General features: G+C 36.3%; 4 protein-coding genes across 4 annotated transcripts; 3 read left to right on the top strand and 1 right to left on the bottom strand.

Annotated features, from left to right (window-relative positions):
- Nucleotides 1-1,340: 1,340 nt before the first annotated feature.
- LOC103847395 (BTB/POZ domain-containing protein At5g03250) lies at nt 1,341-9,201 on the top strand. The gene is made up of 5 exons (XM_009124473.3): nt 1,341-1,480; nt 1,573-1,642; nt 1,978-2,333; nt 2,489-3,290; nt 8,535-9,201. The coding sequence occupies exons 1-5, from the start codon at nt 1,422-1,424 to the stop codon at nt 8,964-8,966; spliced, it is 1,719 nt and encodes a 572-aa protein (XP_009122721.2). The 5' UTR covers nt 1,341-1,421; the 3' UTR covers nt 8,967-9,201.
- Nucleotides 9,137-15,683, bottom strand: LOC103847396 (laccase-11). Its single transcript, XM_009124474.3, has 6 exons — nt 11,551-15,683; nt 11,271-11,422; nt 10,944-11,188; nt 10,728-10,856; nt 9,727-10,650; nt 9,137-9,414 (listed from the first exon to the last, which is right to left on the bottom strand). Exons 1-6 carry the CDS (start codon nt 11,653-11,655, stop codon nt 9,284-9,286), a joined length of 1,686 nt encoding a protein of 561 aa, XP_009122722.1. The 5' UTR covers nt 11,656-15,683; the 3' UTR covers nt 9,137-9,283.
- Nucleotides 15,684-16,130: 447 nt separating this feature from the next.
- LOC103847394 (ethylene-insensitive protein 2) lies at nt 16,131-21,803 on the top strand. Its single transcript, XM_009124471.3, has 9 exons — nt 16,131-16,340; nt 16,795-17,058; nt 17,144-17,407; nt 17,512-17,598; nt 17,688-17,798; nt 17,893-18,105; nt 18,190-18,375; nt 18,454-21,147; nt 21,217-21,803. Exons 3-9 carry the CDS (start codon nt 17,156-17,158, stop codon nt 21,607-21,609), a joined length of 3,936 nt encoding a protein of 1,311 aa, XP_009122719.1. The 5' UTR covers nt 16,131-16,340; nt 16,795-17,058; nt 17,144-17,155; the 3' UTR covers nt 21,610-21,803.
- A 432-nt stretch (nt 21,804-22,235) lies between these two features.
- LOC103847393 (isocitrate dehydrogenase [NAD] catalytic subunit 5, mitochondrial) lies at nt 22,236-24,376 on the top strand. The gene is made up of 7 exons (XM_009124470.2): nt 22,236-22,663; nt 22,730-23,050; nt 23,135-23,296; nt 23,418-23,492; nt 23,575-23,684; nt 23,764-23,836; nt 23,947-24,376. Exons 1-7 carry the CDS (start codon nt 22,481-22,483, stop codon nt 24,136-24,138), a joined length of 1,116 nt encoding a protein of 371 aa, XP_009122718.1. The 5' UTR covers nt 22,236-22,480; the 3' UTR covers nt 24,139-24,376.
- Nucleotides 24,377-24,518: the final 142 nt, after the last annotated feature.

Raw genomic sequence — 24,518 nt, 5'->3', positions numbered from 1 at the left:
CGACTCAACTAGAAACATCCATTGGTGGTTGGATTAGGTCATTGATGACTTATGCACCACTGGCAAAACTCAAATATTATCTTTCCTTTTTGTTTTTATATTTACTTTTTTTGTCTACCAGATTTTTTCTATTTAATTACAAAAAATATTCTTTGCCACTAAGAATATGTCTTGGTTCACCCAACCCAACAAGTATAAGCAATCATGATAAATAGTAAATTACTATATTGATTATGATAGTATATCTTCTTTTTTTGATATTAACATATCAATATTTGGTATATAAGATTCTCATCTAATTTGATTTTCTATTAAAAATAGAACTTATCTACCATTGACCAAAAAAAAGAAAGCTAATTTGCTAAAATTATTTAATCTCCTAAAACTTTCACCTAATCTTAGGAAATACAGTTAAGATTGTTAGATTCAATAATTAAAAAATAACACTTTTGCCTTTTCTTTATAAACAGGTTATATTTTGGTAGGCTGAAAATCGTATAAGGCCTAAAATGTAGTCTTTATCGAGCCCAAAGACTATGAGTTGCATCACTTTATATATATGTTAGAAGGCCCACGCTGTTTTAAAAGCCCAGTTTGTTGTGCTATAATGATCTTCAGTCATTGGCCCATCAAAAAGCTGCTTATATGTTGACTTGCTTTAACTATGGTGGTAAACTCTACTAACCTGAGCTAAATAAATCCAGTAATGCAATTCGTATCAGTTTGATAGTCATAAAACTTTGCGTACAATCTAAGAATTACCTACATAAAAATCCAACGTCTGTTCCCCATTTTTAAATAAGATTTTTATTTATAGTTAAGAAATTGAAAGGTATGTTAGGTAAGAGATGTTGCCTAACATTTAAACATAAACAATAAGAATTTGTACACCAACATGCACATAATGTACTTTGAAATGTAATTTTATCTGATTATTAACATTTTGTACTCCAGAATGTACTTTATTTATAAAAGAAAATTTGCAAAATCAAATAAGATAAAATTATAATATACAAAGAACGAAAGTACAGTACTTGAAATGAACAGACACCTGCGTAGTAGTACGATCCTTGTGGACTATATATGTATTCAAAATCAAACTCTATCATGGATGGCCACAAGGCCACAACTGAATTAAAATGTAAATATTAAACCGAAAATCGTAGAACCGGACCAGCGGGGGAAAATTAAGTACCGGTTTTCGGGATTGAAGTTTTCAAGAGGCTAAAATTCTAAGTCCAAAGACCCCACTTTTCTCCTCACTCTTCTGCTACAGACTCGTTCTTTCTCTGTACAATCTGCTAAAAATAGATGACGATCGTTGTCCGAAAAATCTTGTCTCCTACTCTCTCTCCTCTCTGTTGTGACTACTATATATCATTACGAGCACAGAAGCCTCTGAGATTGATCTTCTTCCAAAAATGGCGTTTATGAGACTTGGCTCCAAATCCGAAGCTTTCCATCGCGAAGGCCAAACCTGGTACTTCTTTCCCACATTTTACTTGTTAGTCCTGAATTGACATGGGTTTCCATCGGTTACGCATAAAGCTTTAGCTCTTTCTTGTTTTGCAGGCTTTGCACTACAGGACTCGTGAGTGATGTTACCATTGAAGTTGGAGACATGAAGTTTCACCTTCACAAGGTAACAAGGAAGATTTAAAAACATTTTAACGAGGCTCCACTTTTATGAGGCCCCACATTTAAAAAAAATGTATATGTATATGTATTTGATATGTAAATATAAAACTTATAAATCAAATAAAAAGGATAATTGGTAAAAAAAATTAATTTCATATTATTAAGCTTTAGATATGAATAATATAAAATTATTTAAATATGATTTTTTTTTCTTAAATTTTATGAAAATTATGAATTAGTTTGTATAAATTTTTGTTATGCATAATGTGAAAGCTTGATGATTGACTAGGCTGTTTCTGATCGTGTGTCATTTCATGTGTCTTGGTTTGTGGTGTATAGTTCCCATTGCTCTCTAGAAGTGGGCTTCTCGAGAGACTAATCGAAGAGTCATCAAACGACGACGGACCAGCCTGTGTCTTAACTCTAGACGAGATACCAGGAGGCGGCAAAACGTTCGAGCTCATTACAAAATTCTGCTACGGCGTCAAAATCGAGCTCACAGCACTCAACGTCGTCGCCCTCAGATGCGCAGCCGAGTATCTCGACATGACCGATAGCTACGGAGAAAGGAACCTCGTCGGTACGACAGAAACTTTCCTCAACGAAGTGTTTAGCAACTGGACCGACTCCATCAAAGCTCTCCAGACGTGCGAGGAAGTCACCGATCACGCCGAAGATCTCAACATCATCTCCAGGTTATTGGAGTTAATAGAGAACCGGTTAACCATGTGGTTATGATTGTATTAAACCGGGTTCATATAGTATATAAGTAGATATTAATTGTAACAGAACGTTAAGTCACATTTTCATAACCACATGGCTAACCGGTTCTCTATTAACTCCAATACAGGTGCGTTGATTCTTTAGCTAGCAAGGCCTGTGCTGACCCGAGCCTTTTAGGAAAGAAGAAGAACGAAGACGAAACGCATCTTTGGAACGGTATCTCAATGCTGCAACCGAACGGTGAAGACTGGTGGTTCGATGATGCTTCTCTCCTCATCTTGCCTCTCTTCAAAAGACTCATCACCGCCATCGAATCGCGAGGGATGAAGCCCGAGAACATCGCCATGGCGGTTATGTACTACACAAGGAAACATATCCCTCTGATGAACAGAGATGAAGAGCAAGCGACGAGTCCTTCAGAAGCCGAACAGAAGACCACTCTCGAAGAGATAGTCGAGTTGCTTCCTAGCAAGAAAGGCGTAAACCCGACAAAGTTTCTCCTCAGGCTGCTCCAGACCGCAATGGTGCTTCACGCAAGCCAATCCTCGAGAGAAGATCTCGAGACGAGGATCGGTAACCAGCTCGACCAAGCTGCTCTAGTGGATCTTCTCATACCGAACATGGGATACTCTGAAACGCTTTACGACGTGGAATGCGTTTTGAGAATGATCGAACAGTTTGTCTCTTCGACAGAACAAGCAGGCATTGTCCCTTCTCCTTCCATCACTGAAGGTGATTTGGGGAAGGATGGAGACGATTTGCTAACTCCTACAACGTTGGTAGCAACTCTTGTCGACGGTTATCTCGCTGAGGTGGCACCTGACGTGAATCTAAAGCTAACAAAGTTCGAAGCTATCGCTGCTGCGATACCTGATTACGCAAGACCACTTGATGATGGAGTTTACCACGCAATAGACGTCTACTTGAAGGTAACCACAATGCTGTTTTTGCTATTAGTTAAAAGTAGAAATTCCATAAACTAGTACTCAATAAATAATAAATACGTTAACTAATAAATTTAATAGTTCGAGTTGCACCGGTATAAAATATGATACAATTCAATAAGATAATAAAATAATATAAACATAAATTAGTAATTAATAGATTATATATAATTTATATTAATATAAATTATATTGTATAGTTTATTTTTATTCACATTGAAGTATATCTTTAGTTTTTGTAAATATAGTGATGTTGTTTTTTTCATTTTAAACCTAAAAATTCATTTACAATTACAGTACATTCAATACACCAATAATCGAATAAGAATAACATAAAATTTGAATATGTAAAATTTAATTAATACATATATTGAAAAATCAAGTATTTTTCTTAATCTATACTATTATTTGCGAGGTAAATTTTTGCAATGAAGCTCTCACGTTGAAAGTTAGAGTGGTTAATATCGTTTATACCATTAATGAATAATATATATAAATAAATTTAAAAATAAAAACGAAATTTTAATTGATTTTGATTAGATAATTGATTATTATTAAGAATAGTAAGAATTATCCAAAATCTGAAAATATAATTTAAAAAAGAGATAACTTCTGTATATATTCTATTGTTATCTGAAAAAGTCTTTAAGTAAAAAGTTAAAAACATAAATTCTATAACTAAATATTAATTAAATAAAATTATTAATTATATAATTAAAAATAGAATATTGAATTATCCAAAATCTAAAAATATAATTTAAAAAGATAATTTCTATATATATATATTGTATCGTTATCTGAAAAAATATTTTAGTAAAACGTTAAAAACATAAATTATATGATTAAATATCAATCAAACAATTTTTTTGATTATATAATTTAAAACTATTATTTGAGAAGTAATTTTTTGCAATACAGTTCTCACGTTGAAAGTTAGAGTGGTTAATATCGTTTAACCCTTAATGAATAAAATGTATAAATAAATTAAAAAATAAGAACGAAACTTTAATTGATTTTGATTAGATAATTGATTAATATTAAGAATAGTAAGAATTATCTAGAATCTGAAAATATAATTTAAAAAAGAGATAACTTCTGTATATATTGTATTGTTATCTGAAAAAGTCTTTAAGTAGAAATTTAAAAACATAAATTCTATAACTAAATATTAATTAAATAAAATTATTAATTATATAATTAAAATAGAATATTGAATTATCCAAAATCTAAAAATTATAATTAAAAAGATAATATATATATATATATATATTGTTATATGAAAAAGTGTTTTAGTAAAACGTTAAAAACATAAATTAAATATTAATCAAATAATTTTTTAATTATATAATTAAAAATATAATATTGAGTTATTTTAAGATTTATTTTAGTAATGAATCTATCTATATATATATATATAAAATATGTTTGCCTCTCTCCTAAGCTATCCACGTGGAAACTCACTCTCTGACAGACCGACATGTGTCTCTCGGTTTTATTTCTTTGGCTAGACTTGAGTTTAATTTTGGACTTATACTATGAACAATTGACATAACTTTTTACTCTTTAATATTATTCAATGTGTTAATTATTTCTTAATACATAATAGATAAAACAAAAAAAATACATTACGATATGGATGTTATATTATCATCAAAGCAATCTTTATCATAAGTACCTCATTCTGTGATAATTTATAAATTAGCAACGAATCTATGAGTTCAGCAAATTTGCAATTACTTACTTCAGAATTTTAAGTATATAAACAGTCAACAGTAGTGTGTTGAATATTATATTCATATGATTTAAAAGTCTTTACAAATTTTTATTTTTAAACATACACCAAAAATTTTATAAAAGTAAATATCCATTCAGGTTCTCAACCACTTCAAATACCACCAACGCCAAAAAAATTTAATCAACTACACGAAAACTATAATATATTTAAAACTACAATAAATACATTAGTTAATGAAAAATCCTTTTTAAAAATATTATGGAAACACATAAATGTTAAGAGAAATGTATAAAAGGAAATAAAAGTAACAATAACTTGAAGAACAAAATGTATAAGACTCAGAATATTTATGATTTGTGGTCTAAGATATATTCAACTTATTGTCACAAAAAACTTAATAAAAAAATACATACTATGTTTTAATCACATTAAAATTTTTAACTTTTTAAGAAAAATTATGAATCAATAATATTAATATACAATTTTATCCGAAAAACTCACCATTAAATGCATAAACAAACCCTAAACCCTATAATCCTAATCATTATTCTAAACCAAACCTTAAACCCAACCTAAACCAAACGCTAAACTTTTCCTACTTAACCCTAAACCCTACCTAAACCTAGACCTTAACCCTAAACCCTACATAAATCTAACCCTAAACCCTACATAAACCTAACCCTAATCCCTAACCCTTCATACTACCTAAACCCTAAACCTATCTAACCGCAAACCGACCTAACCCTAAACGTAAACCTTACCTAACCCTAAACCCTACCTAACCCTAAACCCATCCTAACCCTAAACCCTTCCTAACCCTAAAACCCTACCTAACCCTAACCCTAAACCCTACCTAACCCTAAACCCTACTAACCCTAAACCCTACATAAACCTAAACCCTACTAACCCTACCTAACCTAAACCCTACATAACCTAAAACCTTTCTAACCCTAAACCCTTTCTAACCCTAAACCCTTTCTATCCCTAAACCCTACCTAACCTTTAACCCTACTAACCCTAAACCCTACTAACCTTAAACCCTACTAACCCTAAACCCTTTCTAACCCTAAACCCTACCTAACCCTAAACCCTACCTAACCCTAAACCCCTATCTAACCCTAACCCTAAACCCTACCTGCCCTAAACCCTACATAACCCTAACCCTACATAACCCTACCTAACCTAAAACCTTTCTAACCCTAAACCCTTTCTAGCCCTAAACCCTACCTAACCTTTAACCCTACTAACCCTAAACCCTACTAACCTTAAACCCTACTAACCCTAAACCCTTTCTAACCCTAAACCCTACCTAACCCTAAACCCTACCTAACCCTACCTAACCCTAAACCCTACCTAACCCTAAACCCTTTCTAACCCTAAACCCTATCTAACCCTAAGCCCCTTCTAACCCTAAACCCTACCTAACCCTACCTAACCCTAAACCCTACCTAACCCTAAACCCTTTCTAACCCTAAACCCTATCTAACCCTAAGCCCCTTCTAACCCTAAACCCTACCTAACCCTAAATCCTGCCTAACCCTAAACCCTACCTAACCCTTTCTAGCCCTAAATCCTACTAACCCTAAACCCTTTCTAACCCCAAACCATGCTAATCTTAAACCCTACCTAACCTTAACCCTACCCTACTAACCCTAAACACTACCTAACCTAAACCCTACCTAACCCTAAAACCTTTCTAACCCTAAAACCTACCTAACCCTAAACCCTACTAACCCTACCTAACCCTAAACCCTAGATAACCCTAAACCCTACCTAACCCTAAACCCTTTCTAACCCTAAACCCTACTAACCCTAAACCCTACCTAACCCTAAACCCTTTCTAACCCTAAACCCTACCTAAACCTAACCCAAAAACCCTATCTAAACCTAACCATAAATCCCATCTAACGCTAAAATTCTACCAACCCTAAATACTAAAAAATAATCTCAAAACTTAAAGCTAAAAAAACCTAAATTATACCGCTATGTAATTTGGTTGTTGTGATATTCAACTAACAAATTATATTGTGAATTTTAAATCTTACATCCATTATTTTAATTGCCAAAATATTTTGAAAGTCACATCTTATGAATAAAAAAGGTAAATTATATTTTAATAACGTTAAATTTTGTTAAAATAGAATGAAAAACAATTATCACAAATAATTTGTCTAAACCCTAAACCCTACTAACTCTAAACCCTACTAACCCTAAACCCTACTAACCCTAAACCCTACCTAACCCTAAACCCTACCTAACCCTAAACCCTACTAACCCTAAAGCCTACCTAACCCTAAACCGTACCAACCCTAAACCCTACCTAACCCCAAACTCTACCTAACCCTAAACCCTACCTACCCTAAAATCCTACCTAACCCTAAACCCTTCCTAACCCTAAACCCTACCTAACCCTAAACCCTGCTAACCCTAAACCCTGCCTAAACATAAATCCTATCTAACGCTAAAACTCTACCAACCCTAAACACGAAAAAATAATCTCAAAACTTAAAGCTAAAAAAACCTAAACTCTACCGCTATGTAATTTGTTGTTGTGATATTCAAATAACAAATTACATAGCAGATTTTAAATCTTTTATCTATTATTTTAATTGCAAAAATATTTTGAAAGTTGTATCTTTTTAATAAAAAAGGTAAATTATATTTTAATAACGTTAAATTTTGTTAAAATAGAATGAAAAACAATTATCACGAATAAATAAAGAATTTTGATGAAATTTGAAAATCTTCGAATCAATAACAATTAATTAGTAATATTTCAAAAACCCTTAAACTATTATAGCAGTAGAATCTAAAAAAAAAAACAAAATTAAAGTTCTCAAACGTATATTTGCCAATAAACATCCTTAAATCTTTGGTTATTCACAAAAAATAATATTTTTTACATAAATTGGAAACAAGTTTTGTTTTATGACTAGAGACCACAGTTTAAATTATACCACTAAAATATTTTAAGATTTAATTGTTCAGAAATAACAAGTTAATGTTCTTAAAACAATAACCATCCTTAAATCTTTGCTCATTCAAAAAAAAATATTCTTTACATAAATTAGAAACAAGTTTTGTTTTTTGACTAGAGACTCAAGTTTAAATTATACCACTAAAATATTTTAATATTTAATTGTTCAGAAATATATATATTTATATATTCGAGAGTAGACAATGCATAGATGATACTAAATTGATCGCAAGAATTCTTTTTGGAAAACACAATATAACTAGTATAGTATGTAAATAACTTTTCAAAAATTTATGAAAATGTTTATGCCCGCGACACCTAGTTTTACATAAAACCTACTTCAAAATATATAAGTCTAAAAAATAAAAAAAAGATTCTGTAAATTAACAACTGTATAAATTAATAAATTATCAAAAGTCCAAACCTCATTAATTTATGGAGTTTTTACTGTATTAATATTTATTTAAGAGGCTTTACTTTGCATATTATTATTTTTTTAAGAGGCTTTACTTTGCAGGCGCATGCATGGATTACGGATTCAGAAAGAGAGCAGATATGCAGACTCATGAACTGCCAGAAGCTCTCACTTGAAGCTAGCACGCACGCGGCTCAGAACGAGAGGCTGCCTCTTCGTGTGATAGTTCAGGTTCTGTTTTTCGAGCAGCTTAGGCTCAGGACATCTATATCGGGTTGGTTCTTTGTCTCTGAGAATCTAGACAACCCTGAGCTGCTCTATCAAAGTGGGGGCAACGGTGGTTTGTTAAAACCAAGAGGTGAGAACGTGAGAGAAAAGGTTTGTGAGCTGGAGAAAGAGTGCATGAACATGAAAGAAGAGCTTCAGAAGCTGGTGAGGTCGAAGAGAAGCTGGAAGAATTTTACGAGGAAGCTTAACTTCAAGAAGAAATCAGAATGCTTCAACCCTAAGGATCAAGCTAAGCCAGCGGTTTAGCAAACAACTGGCTCAGCTAGATCCATCGATCAAACTACTCTGTTTTGAAACAGAGTATCTCTGTTTTTATTCACTTAGGTAGGAAGTTCGAAACAGAGTAGCTCTGTTTTTCAAAATCTTTCATCTTTCTCTCAGTATCTCGCTGAGAGATTTGATTGGTTTTAGATTCCTATTGAAGATCTTTGTTGGAAAACATTTAGTTACATTTCTTATGCAAATTTTGTGGTGGTGTTGATGTTGTGCAACCCCACATGAAACAATCTCAAACACACAAATAAACAGAGAAAGGGAAATACAATAAACAAATAATCAGATTCTTAACAGGACGGATAATCCTTAGGCGGTGGTAGAACGGAAAGCTCAGGTGTGTTCCCGTTCTCGACGACAAAAGCCATCTTCAAACCCCACATTGTGTGGACTTCCAAGTGACAGTGCATAAACCAAACACCTACAACAACATATGCATTGATCAGTTTATCTGCTTATCATATACTCCATCTCTTTCAAAATAGATAAAATATTTTAAATTTTCACACATATTAATAAAATAAATGCATAAATTATTCTTATTATCTAGCTAAACCAATAAAAATTCAGTTAATGTAATTAATTTTTAAAAAAAAATTACATCTAATTGATAAATATGCATTAAAATAAAAAAAAATCTTTTAAAACAATTTTTTTTTTCTTTTAAACATGCATTTTATGTAAGGAGGGAGTATAATCATTCTCATCATATATGTGCATTGACTTATCATACCTGGATTATCAGCTCTGAATCTGATGGCAGCCCACCCACCAGTAGGTACTCCAACTGTGTTTCTCTCAGGGGGGTCAATGAGATTGAACTTAGCCGGATCTTTCTTGGGATCAAAGTTTCCAACACCAGTTCCAACCACAAAAAAGTTATAGCCGTGGAGATGGAAAGGATGTGACTCAACGGTTAGGAGATTGGTATCTTGCAAAATAAGCTCAATTGTCGTATTGAACTTAACTCGGCTCAGTCTAGTCCCCGTAGAAGTTCCAAGGTTAGCCGTGAGTGGGACACCGGTATAGTTAAACGGTTTAGGCGGTCTATCAGGGAAGTCCGTCCTGAAAACGTTCGGGATGTTGAAGTAATGAGCTTTCAAGAGAGCAGTTTTAGGCATAACGAATGTGATGTTGTTTATCGAAGCTGCGAGATTTGTCCCGTTCACACATGTCGGACACGCGTTGATGCCTAGACCGATCGTGTAGAACAATCTACGGTCGACTTTTAAAGGAACAAGAGCTGGAAAGTTTGGCGTGTTGAGGCTTCTGAGCTTTTGGTTATAGTCCAAAGCGTACGATGTGTCGTTAGGCGAAGGAAGCTTTGGTAGAATCGGTATGATCGTGTTTGGTACGCCTTTGTATTGAAGAATCGCGGTTACGGTTTTGTTGTCTACGGTTACTGGAGCGTCCATGAATGGACCAGCTGCCATGAAGTAACGGTTTGGAGACTGGTTGGTTTTGACTAGAACGTTTGTGGTTTGACCTGGTCCGAGTAGAATAAATTTTGTTGTGAACGGTTTAGTGTAGACTGCATCGATCTCCACCACGGTCATGTCGTGGCCTGCAATACCGAAGAATAGCTCGTCGTTTAGCGCTGCGTTGATGATTCTTAGAAGGTATGTTTTGTCTGCTTCCACCTCCACCACGAACGTGTCTATACAAAAACAAATAATTTAGGTAAAATTCAATCCGGTTAAAACCGGTTTTATAAGGTTAAGATTTTTTTTTTACGTTTCTCTGAACATGGAAAGAGCGGTCCGGGCTTTCCGTTTATGGTATGAGCATCCGACATCGGAGGCGGTGCGCCCAGCTTGTTGGCTTGGTTAACCGCCGTCTCAACGTCTCCGTTCCACCACTCTCCTATATTTAAAAAAGCCCGGGAAATGAGAAAAAAGTTCGGTAAATTAAACCAGTCCAGGCTAAACCGGTTATTTTATATTCACTAACCGAGGACTATGTTGGTTTCTTGGTATGGTTGTGGGAAAGGATACGGTTTTCCTGGTTGAGGCAAGATAACGATAGCTCCGTACACGGTGGCTCGTAACCAGAGGATGTGTGCGTGCCACCAGAGAGTCCCACGTTGTCCGGTTACGTTGAAATCATAAACATAACTCTGTCCGGTCTGCATCGGACATTGAGTTATGTATGCTGGACCATCTGCCCAACCGTTCCGGTACTGTTTAAGCCCATGCCTATAAGAAAATCAAACCGTTACATTTTGGTTTATATAAATATGACTAAACCGGTTTGAGACGTAGGAAAGAGGATCTTTACCAATGGATGGACAAGTTGTATTGTACATGGTTGGTGACGTTGATGATGACTCGATCACCTTCTCTTGCGTAAACCGTTGGTCCAGGGAACATTCCGTTGACAGTGACAATCGGTTTAGCATTGCATAACCGGCTTACGTTCTTCATTTGAACCTGTTCCAAATTGCCAAACATTATGCATAACCGTACATATCGAATATAACTCAAACATATAAATCGGCTTAGTTAAACCAATATAATTTGTGTTTGGACTTATTGTCACCAGGAAGTTGAAAACGTACATCGAATTGGTACTTCTTCACCGCTGCATCCACCGGAGATTGGCCAAGAAACCCAAGAAGATACAAGAAGAGAAAGAGAAAACTGGGGTACCGGATCATCTTCATTTCCGGTTAATTTTCCGGTTTTATGCAATGATGAGATTGTACTTTGTATTAAATCTCTTGTTTTGGTTATGTAGATTGTATTGAAGATATCGTGGCTGAGTACAAATTCTTATATAGCGTCATGGTGTAAATAAAAGGTTGGTGAATCTCTCAAAATATATATAAAATACTCATGTTTACGTCTTTAAATGAGAAATTAATGTGAAAACCGGACTAAAATACATTATCAAGAAAATTTGAAAACAATAATCGAAGAAGAAGGCTTTTAAGCAACTTCCTGAAAGACGTTGGGGGATCAGCGTAACGTTTGTTAATAATATGGAGTACCTTCGAAGTTGATATCTGAGCTTTAAACTATAATCTTTTTGACTTGTTCGTTTACCATGATTTTTTTTTTAAATTTAAAAATATCAATATTTCGGTTCAAGTCTCTTTAATTCAAGAAAGTTTCTAGTAGATGTCTACCCATACCTGTTTTGTACTTGTTCCATAAGCCCTCAAAATCAAATAATGAATTCCGTAAAACCGAGTTTTTACATTTTACATTTTGAGAATTCACCTATTCTACGTGTAAATAAATAACTGTGTATTGCTTTTTGAAGATTGTTTTGGTAATATTTCGATATTAGTAGACAATCCTCCTATAACAAACTTGACTCGCTTTACAGTAACATGTTGCTTAGACAATCGTTTATAGTCTATATATAATTAGTTTTATTGTGGTAAACATTGCAAATAGATAGTGATGTTATTGGGTAAGGGAAAATGACTGGTCTTTGAATCATGTTTTTTTTTTTGTTTTGTTTATCAATTTATCAGGAAATTACGCTACTGACCGGTCAATGTAATACTAGTTAGTTGAATTATCTGACCACACTTTGGTCCAAACGTCCATATGCAAAACGATAAGACAGCTCATTATCATGCTAAGTAAACCCAAGTTAATGTAATGTCCACAGGCCCAAATGGAATGTGTTAGCCATATCTAATAACTGCATTTTCCTTGAGATTAATGTAACCTTGTCACCCTGATATCCATTAATACTTGGTAGCTAAAAATATAATTACTGGCTGTGTTAAGAAGGAAAAAAAAGATGACCAACGGTTGGTCATCATATACCATACATTTTTTTTCATGTGGGATCTTTTATAGAGTGAAACTCATTAGTCTTGAACCTTTTCTAGTGAATTATCTACTGTCTAGTTGTAACTAAAACAATTTGTTGATAATATATTATATTTAGAATCAACCAACAACATTTGCTCAAAAAAAAAGAATCAATCAACATAAACAAATTTGTTAGACTACAATATCGCTTGTGATATTACATAATTTTGCTCCATAAATCTTGTTATAATATTTAACTGTATATATAACTTTTCTTTAAAGTTTCGAAATCAATTTTCAAAATATTTACCTGAGCTACCACCTTCTCACAAGTGACAAGTCACGAGTCAACTATTCTTTAACTATAAATGGAATCATAACATAATATCACATAGTTTAACATATATCTCTGCCTAAAAGGCTAAACACTCCGAGTCGATCTTATCCTTATCGTTAAAAAAACTCTAGTAAATGAAAGAAAACCGAAAGATAAAGAAAAGCCACTTGTTTAACCTAAAACATTCGTTGAATCAAACTGGTTAACTAAGAAATTAGCGAGTTTGATTTGTAACTGACGTATCTTGTTTCGAGGTTAATTAGAAAATGATCATATCGTTAATTCTTATGAATCCACCCTGCATGTGTTTTAAGTCCAAGAGAGATTCAGTGAACCAGGAAGGAAAATAATTTCAATTGTGTCTCTTACACTAATGAAAGGTTATGTTACAAAATCCAATTAATTAATACGTTAATAATAATTAATTATTTGGACACAAAGCCCAAAAGATTACGATCTAGTTAATAAAGAGAGACAAGAAAGATTCTTTAAGCTGATGGATGATCTGTACCATGTAGCTTTGTTCCCTTTTTGGGTGTTTACGCTTACTTAACTGCCCAAACAACATTGCTGAGGCTTTTTAAAATATTTGAAGTTGATTTATTGATCAAATCATGAAGCTATCTTCAATTAATTTCTTTTTGACATTAGAAATTTCATTTTGTTTTTTGTTTCAACAATTAAAGCTATGTATAATGTGAGTGTATATAAAAACAAGTGTACTTTCTATGTTATGGTTCATTGAACATATACATCAAACATAGGACTGGGAGGAGCCCATGTTCTTTACATTGCTGCAAAGTTTTAGTTTCTTGTATTTAAATTTGCTTCCTATCCAGTATACATATATGCCAAGAGCATGGATAGTGATGAGTAAGTTAAATATATAGGGACAACTTAAATGAAAAGCGGAAAACAAATCCAATCGGGAAATATAGTAAGGTACAATGTATGAGTAACGAAAGCCCAAGCTGTACTTCCATTTATGTTGGAGATGATTATGAACACGTGGATTATATTTGATTATAAGTAGGAGAAATTCTTCTTTGGTTTTTGGTTTGATTTGTTGTTTCGTTAGTTTGGTTCAGGTTAGTAAATTATGACATGGTTTATTTTCTGTTTCACCTTAAACCGTATGAGTATATACATGTAATTTATATTTTTGTTTGACGTAAGTTATCATGATAATTATGTTACATCTAATAACTAATGAGTTTTTTTCTTCTTCTTTTTTGTTGAAGACGATAAGATATCCTTATCAAATACTAATGAGATTTAAGTACTTTCCAGTATATTAGAATCAAATGACAAGAAAACGACTATAAAACAATTAACAAGATGAAAATAACTTATTTAAAAAAAAAGAAGATGAAAAATATATGACAACAAACATGGCGCTTGGAAAATATAATTAAATATGTATACATAGTTGTTTTTTTAAACTTAATATGTATACATAGTTTTTTTTTTTGGTAAAATATGAATACACAGAGTTATACACACATATTTACGTATAATATCTATGTTCCAAAAGAAAAAAACGTATGATATCTATTATTTTTAAAGTTTTCTTGTAACATCTATGATATCTATTTTAGTTATACATAAAAGCTTTCCATATAAAGACATGCTATTTTTAGTATTACGTGGAGTATACTAACTAATCCTGTTTTTTTTTTTGTCAAACCACTTGCATTACTTCAAATCCAACCAGTTCAAACAGCAATTAACAATCTAGAGAGGCTTGACTTAGCAAGAGTATCAGCCTGAGAGTTTTCTACACGAGGAATAAAAATAAACGACAAAGGACAGAAGAGAGTGGCAAGGCTTTTGATATCCTGGAGGACACCTGCAATCTCATTCAAATCCACCCCTGCATCAAGGGTCGAAACAAGGACCTGAGAGTCCGAGAACACTTGGAGGCTTTGAAGAACTAACTAATCCTGTTTTAATTGCCGGTTTTATATATTCATGGACGACATTAACGTTCTCATTTATTCTTCCATTTTTTTTCGTAGTCAACAACTTAAATAACTTCCCTTTGTACCAAATTGTTTTGTTATATTGTGTCAAATAACGTAATTTGCCACTCGCAATTTTATTATTTTATACGTAAATGGTAGATTTAATTTATGGAACATTTTCAGGCATTTAATTTCAAGTATCAGGAATATATTTCTTCTATATTTTAAAACCATTTAATGCTAACATAAAAAAATATCGGTCTGAAAAGAGTTTATGGCCAGAACAAAGACTTAACTCTTTCTTTTATTTTGCTTGTTCTAATTAGTCCAACTTTTTCTTATAGAATGACTTGTGCTATATTCTCCCGGATAAATCATGAAGTTGTTAACCGAGCTAGAGTAATAGCTAGTAGCCGTTCAGGTGTGTCGATCCTGGACCAGAAAGACCACAAGCTGACTAAGTGAACAATGTAATATATCTAGAAGTCCAAATTTTCAGACCACTAAGTTAAGTTTTGCATGGATTTCAAAAGTATTTATATATTTTAGATTTGCTTATAAAAATTAGATAAACTAAAATGTATAAATTATTATTAGAAAGAACGTTACGTTAAAAGTGAAACAAGTATAACATATATCTAAGTTACACACCTAACAAAAAACCAAAGGCCTACACATCTGTAGCTAACATTTGCAAATAGTCAATTGATCATATTCATTCTTCCGATGGCCCTTGCGAGAAATAGTTATTTGATATAGCAATTTAAAAATGTTAAGTTGATATTAAAAAGGTATATTAGTTTTGATCACCAATGCAATGTGAGGGGGACCAGAATATTAAAATTAATAAATCTCTTGTCCACTTATATCGGAATCAAAACATTAAGATATTTGTAAAAACTGAACTTAATTAAAAAGACGTTTATTTTTTTGTGTCGGAAGAAAAAAGAATATTACTTTCTTAAATTTTGTTTTTTTTTTTATATACAGTAAAAAATATCTCTCTCTCTCTTTGAAGGTGGCACAAGCACCCATAATGTGAGTGTGTATGTAAATATACAATTTATATAATATTTCATTTTGGATCTCTTTTTTTTTTTTTTAATCTCATCTTTCTTTTCTTTCTTTCTCTTGGACGAAACTGATCTCTAAGTTCTCTCTTTCCTTTTCTCTCTACCTATAAGAGTTTTCTCTGAGAAGATCCGTTTCTACACATCTCTCTCTCCCTCACTGGATAATTACTAGGTCAAACTTTGGGATCATAGCGATTTCACAGGTTACTACTACTATCTCCTCTTCACAGAAACCCTAACTAATTTCTGGGATTTTGTACGGACTTTCATCCTCGGATGGAGCTGTTGTTTGCCTATGTATACACTCGTTTCAGCTTTTTTTTTAATTAGGTGGATCGTATTCGAGCTAGATCTCCCTCTCTCGATATTTGTGGATTCGCAGACGTTAGGATTGTTTTCTCTGATCTAGTTTTTTTTTTTTTTAAAATCAATGAGAGGAGATTGAAGCTAATCTTCTCTACTGTGTGTATTTTTTTTTGTGGTTGACCTTTTTTTTTCCTAATCTCGAAAATCTGAATGCGTACATCATACGCGGATCTCACCTTTTCGTCACCGTTACGATTCTGCTTATCTTCAATTCACTGAAGCTGCGTTGGGATTCGCTATTTTTTTTTCCAATTAATTGAGCTTACCATTTTTTTTTGTTTTTGTTTTCAGCTCTGAAGCTGTTTGTGGATAGTTTAAGGATCATATGGGAGTGTGTATTTTGTTCTTGGCTCCATTTGGGCCGACTTAGCTCAAGGAAGTTGGTTACTAGAAGGAATCTTACGGTTATTTAAGTAAAAGACTGTACAGAGCTGTAAAGCAAGAGACAACAGCGGATAGTAACAGAAGAATCTGCGGATGAGCGTTAAAGGGAGTCTAATTTAGCCAGGGGAGGGGTTGTTTAAGATCATAATAATCTGTTATTTATATAACTCGGTGAGTCTCTTTCAGTGTAACTACTAATTTGATTTGTTAGTGTTAACCTTCCTCTTGAGTAATTTGATTATAATTATATTTTCAGGTATATAATAGGATGGAAGGTGAAGCTGTGAGTGTGAGACCTCCTCAGCAAGGGTTCGTCCAGCGAGTGGTTCCTGCTCTGTTACCAGTCCTTTTGGTCTCTGTCGGATATATTGATCCTGGAAAATGGGTTGCGAATATCGAAGGAGGTGCCCGTTTTGGGTATGACTTGGTGGCAGTTACTCTGCTCTTCAATTTAGCTGCCATCTTGTGTCAGTATGTAGCTGCTCGAATCAGCGTTGCAACTGGTAGAAACTTAGCTCAGGTATTTGTTCACTCTTTCTCTGCGCTTTGTTGTTGTCAGATTTGCTATTTTGGATGAATTTCAGTTCTGCAATTATAACATTTTAATGTTGTTTACTTGGACAGATCTGCAATGAAGAATATGATAAGTGGACGTGCATGTTCTTGGGCGTTCAGGCGGAATTCTCTGCAATTCTACTCGACCTTACCATGGTAGTTACTTACAATCTTAAAGTTAAATTTTTTTTTTGATGCGAGAATGATTATTCTATCCCTCTGACTTGAGCTTCTCAATTGAACAGGTTTTGGGTGTTGCACATGCACTTAACCTTCTCTTAGGGGTGGAGTTATCCACTGGAGTGTTTTTAGCCGCCATGGACGCATTTTTCTTCCCTGTTTTCGCCTCTTTCCTTGTATGACTGGCCTCTCATCTTCTTTTTTTTTTCTCTGTTCTCTTTTAAGTAGCATTATTTGGAAAATTAGCTGATTTGCATCAAAAATTTACAGGAAAATGGGATGGCAAATACAGTATCCATTTGCTCAGCAGGCCTGTTTTTATTTCTATATGTTTCTGGTGTCTTGCTGAGTCAGTCGGAGATCCCATTCTCTATGAACGGGGTGTTAACTCGCTTAAATGGAGAAAGCACATTCGCACTGATGGGTCTTCTTGGAGCAAGCGTCGCCCCTCACAATTTTTATATCCATTCTTATTTTGCTGGGGTAACCTCTATCTTTTCCTACTAATTTTTATAATTCTGTTAAGCAAAACAATAGTCTTGCTAAGCAGTGAACGCTTTATTGCAGGGAAGTACATCTTCGTCGGATGCCGACAAGAGCAGCTTGTGTCAAGACCATTTGTTCGCCATCTTTTGTGTCTTCAGCGGACTTTCAGTTGTGAATTATGTACTGATGAATGCAGCAGCAAATGTGTTCCACAGTACTGGCCTTGTGGTACTGACATTTCAGGACGCCATGTCACTGATGGAGCAGGTTTGTTCTGACAATTAATTCAATTTTAGGAAGACAGTCTGATTATTAACTATTTGGTTCTTGATTTTTCGAGCACAGGTATTTGGGAGCCCACTCATTCCGTTGGTCTTTTTGATGCTCTTGTTCTTCTCTAGTCAAATCACGGCACTAGCTTGGGCTTTCGGTGGAGAAGTAGTCCTGCATGACTTCCTGAAGATAGAAATACCTAGTTGGCTTCATCGTGCTACAATCAGAATCCTTGCAGTTGCTCCTGCCCTTTATTGCGTGTGGACATGCGGTGCAGACGGTATATACCAGCTACTTATATTCACCCAGGTCCTCGTGGCGATGATGCTGCCGTCCGCTGCAATACCGCTGTTCCGCATTGCCTCGTCCAGGCAAATAATGGGTGTCCATAAAATTTCACAGGTTGGGGAGTTCCTTGCACTTGCAACGCTTTTGGGGTTTCTGGGTTTGAATGTCGTTTTCGTTGTGGAAATGGTATTTGGGAACAGTGACTGGGCTGGCGGTTTGAGATGGAACACCTTGACGGGCACCTCTGTTCAGTACACCACTTTGCTTGTATCGTCTTGTGCATCCTTATGCCTGATGCTCTGGCTTGCAGCTACGCCGCTGAAATCTGCCAGTAACCTAGTAGAAGCTCAGATATGGAACATGGATGTTCAAAATGCTTTATCTTATCCATCTGTTCAAGAAGAGGAAACTGGAAAACTTGAAACAAGGCAGGATGAAGAAGAATCGGCAGTGCAGCAGCTGGAAAGCAGGGTAAAAGATCAGTTAGATACTACGTCTGTCACTAGCTCGGTCTATGATCTGCCAGATAACATTCTAATGACGGATCAAAAAATCCGTTCGTCTCCTCTAGAGGAAAGCAAGTTGGACGTGAAAGTCTCCGCCTCTCAACTTACTAGTTTTGGGGAAATTTCAGATGTGAAGGAACAGACGGTTTTGCAGTCAACGGTGATCAATGAGGTTACTGATGATAAGGATTTGGTTGTTGAAACAAAGATGGCAAAGATTGAACCGACGAGTCCTGTGGAGAAGACTGTTAGCATGGAGAATAATATCAAGTTCATTGCAAAGGACGTTGAAGGAGTTTCATGGGAAACAGAAGAAGCTACTAAAGCTGCCTCCCCTGCAAGCAACTTTCCTGCTGTTGTATCTGACGGTCCACCTTCATTCCGCAGCCTAAGAAGCGAGGAAGGGGGAAGTGGTACCGGAAGCCTTTCCCGGTTGCAAGGTTTGGGTCGTGCTGCTCGACGACACTTGTCTGCGATTCTTGATGAGTTTTGGGGACATTTATATGATTTTCATGGGCAATTAGTTGCTGAAGCCAGGGCAAAGAAACTAGACCAGTTGTTTGGCGCTGATCAAAAGTCACCCTCTCCTGTGAAAGTGGATTCTTTTGTAAGGGACAACACTAGCAGTGGATATTGCATGTCACCAACAACAAAGGGATTGGAATCACAGATGAATTCGAGTTTGTATGATTCACTGAAGCAGCAGAGGACACCTGGAAGTATCGATTCTTTATATGGACTACAAAGAGGTGGTTCATCACCGTCATCATCACCGCTGGTCAACCGTATGCAGATGTTGACTGCATACGGTAACACTCCCAATAGTAATAATGCTTATGAATTGAGTGAGAGAAGATACTCTAGCCTGCGTGCTCCATCGTCCTCAGAGTCTCGGGAACACCAACAACCAGCTACAATTCATGGATACCAGATTAAGTCCTACGTTGACAATTTGGCAAAAGAAAGGCTTGAAGCTTTACAGTCCCGTGGAGAGATCCCAACATCTCGATCTATGGCCCTGGGTTCTTTGAGCTACACACAGCAACTGGCTTTAGCCTTGAAACAGAAGTCCCAGAATGGTCTAACCCCTGGACCAGCTCCTGGGTTTGAGAACTTTGCTGGGTCTAGAAACGTATCGCGACAATCTGAAAGATCTTACTACGGTGTTCCATCTTCTGGAAACACCGATTCTGTAAACGCAGTAGTTGCTAATGAGAAGAAGTATAGTAGCATGCCAGATATATCTGGATTGTCTATGTCAGCAAGGAACATGCATTCGCCAAACAACAAGAGTGGGTACTGGGATGCATCAACTGGAGGAGGAGGAGCAGGGTATAGCGCTTCTTCGTATGGTCGGTTAAGCAATGAATCATCATCATTATATTCTAATTTGGGGTCAAGGGTTGGAGTAGCCTCAGGTTATGAAACCATGTCTCAGTCGAGAGGAGGCTACAGAGATGCATATACGTTGCCACAGAGTGCAACAACAGGGACTGGATCGCTTTGGTCCAGACAGCCCTTTGAGCAGTTTGGTGTAGCGGAGAGGAATGGCGCTGTTGGTGAGGAAGTCAGGAATAGATCAGCTCCGATAAATATAGACAACAACAACAACGCTTCTACCGTCGATGCAGAGGCTAAGCTTCTTCAGTCGTTCAGGAACTGTATACTGAAGCTTATTAAACTGGAAGGATCGGAATGGTTGTTTGGGCAAAGCGATGGAGTCGATGAAGAACTGATTGACAAGGTAGCTGCAAGAGAAAAGTTTATCTATGAAGCTGAAACACGAGAAGCGGGTCACATGGGAGAGCCACAGGTTTCATCGGTTCCTAACTGTGGAGATGGTTGCGTTTGGAGAGCTGATTTGATAGTGAGCTTTGGAGTCTGGTGCATTCACCGTGTCCTTGACTTGTCTCTCATGGAGAGTCGTCCTGAGCTCTGGGGAAAGTACACTTACGTTCTCAACCGCCTTCAGGTAAAAACAAAACCTTCATTCTTTCTTCTTCACTGAAACCGCAAGCTTGACTAAAATTTGATTCAACAGGGAGTTATAGAACCGGCGTTCGCAAAGCTGCGGACACCGATGACACCATGCTTCTGCCTTCAGATTCCGGCGAGCCACCAAAGAGCGAGTCCGCCTTCAGCTTCAAACGGAATGTTACCTCCAGCTGCAAGACCAGCCAAAGGCAAATGCACAACAGCAGTCACACTTCTTGATCTAATCAAAGACGTTGAGATATCAATCTCTTGTAGGAAAGGCCGGACCGGTACGGCTGCTGGAGACGTGGCTTTCCCAAAGGGGAAAGAGAATTTGGCTTCTGTATTGAAGCGGTATAAGCGTCGGTTATCGAATAAACCGGGAGGTATGAGTCAGGATGGACCCGGTTCGAGAAAGAGCCTGAATGCTGCAGCTTCCGCGTACGGACCAATGGGTTGAAGAAGGACCATTTGAAACTCATGATGATCAAAGAGACGTCGAGAAGAAGCCGAAGAGTCGAAACCTCTGCTTCGTTATTGTGTATTAAGAAAAAAAATGAATTTTTGTTGCTTCAGAATTTTTCTTTCTTGTTAAGTTGGTTGTAATGTTATGTTATCGAGTGTTATGTTATCCATACATATCATATAGGACCATAGCTACAAACCGAATCCGGTTTGTGTAATTTGTTCCGGATTCATAAACTAGTTCGTCGGTTTGAATGGTTAAAATCTCCTTAACCAGGTCTCAGTGCGTGGCTGATACATTCGACACGTGGCTGCATGAGTCAGTTATTATCAGTCTTCTGGTTACTTAAATCATTCAAGCTCAAGGAAAAGGAACCAACCAGCAGAGCAATAACTCTAATGGCGTTTGTGATCTACATATCGTTTTCGGCGATCCTTCTCCTTTTGATCGTCGCCATCGCTTTTTACCTCATCGGAAGAAAAATCGGCCGGCGAGAAGGTATGTCGCAGCTTCACTACGGTCCGCCGTTGGCTGGTATGCCGGCACCTGCACCGCCGCAAAAAGCTACACCGGAGGTTTAGCAAACGTTGTCTGTAAACGATGATGTAATAATATGACGTAAACTTGTACTTTGTTCAATGAAGTGTATTTCACTCGTTATTGGGCCAATGCGGAAACAAATAAGCTCTTTACTGGGCCTAGATATTTTGAGAAAACACTTCGTTCCGTTTTGTACTTTAGCGTACTTACTTCATGCCGTTTTTATAATATTCGCTCTAAAGAAAGTCTTCCAAAAATTTTAGTCCCAACGCAGAAAGTCTCCCTCTCGAATCATTTCTCTGCGTCCTTTTGGTGCTTTGAAGAGATGACCATGGCAGCAACCTTCGCGAAACGTCTAATCGGAAGCCGATCGAGCCAGATCCTCGGGACTGTGAACTCCACCTCAACCGCAACCACTAGGGCTTTCTGCTCGTCCACCACTCCAATCACCGCAACCTTGTTCCCCGGCGATGGGATCGGCCCCGAGATCGCTGAATCCGTCAAAAAGGTAATCATCATCATCATCATCATCACCTATTGATCGTTGATTGATGGGAATTGATATTTGATCCAGGTCTTTACGACGGCCGGTGTGCCGATTGATTGGGAAGAACACTTCGTTGGGACTGAGATAGATCCGAGAACGCAGAGTTTTTTAACCTGGGAGAGTCTCGAATCCGTGCGCAGAAACAAAGTCGGTTTGAAAGGGCCAATGGCGACTCCGATCGGGAAAGGTCACCGTTCTTTGAATTTGACTCTTAGGAAAGAGCTGAATCTATACGCCAATGTTAGGCCTTGCTACAGTCTTCCTGGGTACAAGACTCGTTACGATGATGTGAATCTCATCACCATTAGGGAGAACACTGAGGGAGAATACAGTGGGCTTGAACATCAGGTTTATTTAAGTTTTGAGTAATTATGGTTAAGTTTCTTTTAAGAAGTGTTTTTTATTTTATTTATGGAGGTGTGTTGTTGATAGGTTGTTAGAGGTGTGGTGGAGAGTCTTAAGATCATTACACGTCAGGCGAGTTTGAGAGTTGCGGAGTATGCTTTTCACTATGCTAAGACTCATGGGAGAGAGAGGGTTTCTGCTATTCACAAAGCTAACATTATGCAGAAAACTGATGGTCTTTTCCTCAAGGTCTGCCCATTTTAACATTTTCTTATAAGGAGATCAATGCTGTTATGATTACAAGTGTCTGCTTAGTGTTTTTTTACCGTTTGTTCTGAGACCTTGTTTATTATTTTTTTTTTTTTTGCAGTGTTGTCGTGAGGTTGCTGAGAAGTATCCTGAGATCACTTACGAGGAAGTAGTCATTGACAACTGCTGTATGATGGTAAGCTAGCCTACTTTGGGAAAACTATCAGTTATTGTTTTGTGTGGAACGTGTGAATGATAATCTTGAGATGGGCCTGCAGCTTGTGAAAAACCCAGCACTGTTTGATGTGTTGGTGATGCCAAACCTGTACGGTGACATTATCAGCGACTTGTGTGCTGGATTGGTTGGAGGACTAGGATTGACTCCAAGGTGAAACATTCGTTCCTTCATCTTTAGTATGATTATGAGCTAAATCAACTGAAATGCCTTTTTTTAATCTTTGACGCAGTTGTAATATAGGAGAAGATGGAGTGGCCCTTGCTGAAGCAGTTCACGGTTCTGCACCTGATATCGCTGGAAAGGTAAACCATTTGTATATCTTCATATTACTAAGCAAGTAAACTCCCATCAGCTCTTGTCGTAATAAAGCTGATCAAGTTTAGTGTCCTTGTTGTTTTGGGGAATGATGTAGAACTTGGCAAACCCAACAGCATTGCTACTGAGTGGAGTGATGATGTTGCGTCACCTGAAGCTGAACGAACAAGCAGAACAGATCCACAGAGCAATCATCAACACCATAGCAGAGGGAAAATACAGAACCGCGGATCTTGGAGGAAGTTCGACCACCACGGACTTCACAAAGGCAATCTGTGACCATCTCTGAAACAATCGTAAAAAGTACTCAAATTCTTTATCGAATTTTTCCTTTCTCGATTACGATTAGAATAAAAAAGGTATTGGCTAATGAAGTTTTATATACCCTTTGGAAGTTCATTGTTTCTGCCTCCAACACGTGTTCTTTACAATTTTCTGTGCTGCTGCCGTAAGGCAAGATTATTAACACAGGGAAAAAGGATGATGGTTTTCTGACAAGAGTTTTGGTTTCTTGCTTGAATTATTTTTACCCACTTGTTATCTTTGTTTGTTGTTATTCACATCAATTGATCGTTAACAAACGTGGTACAGTCCTCGCATGGAAAAAAACGTTAGAGAATGATGTTTAAAAATAATAATAATAAACTAATTACAAAATTTCATGCCGTG

This window comes from Brassica rapa, chromosome A10 (assembly GCF_000309985.2).
Source record: "Brassica rapa cultivar Chiifu-401-42 chromosome A10, CAAS_Brap_v3.01, whole genome shotgun sequence".
Lineage (NCBI taxonomy): Eukaryota > Viridiplantae > Streptophyta > Magnoliopsida > Brassicales > Brassicaceae > Brassica > Brassica rapa.
Note: the sequence above shows the minus strand (reverse complement) of the source record. Positions and strands in the feature narration are given on the sequence as shown.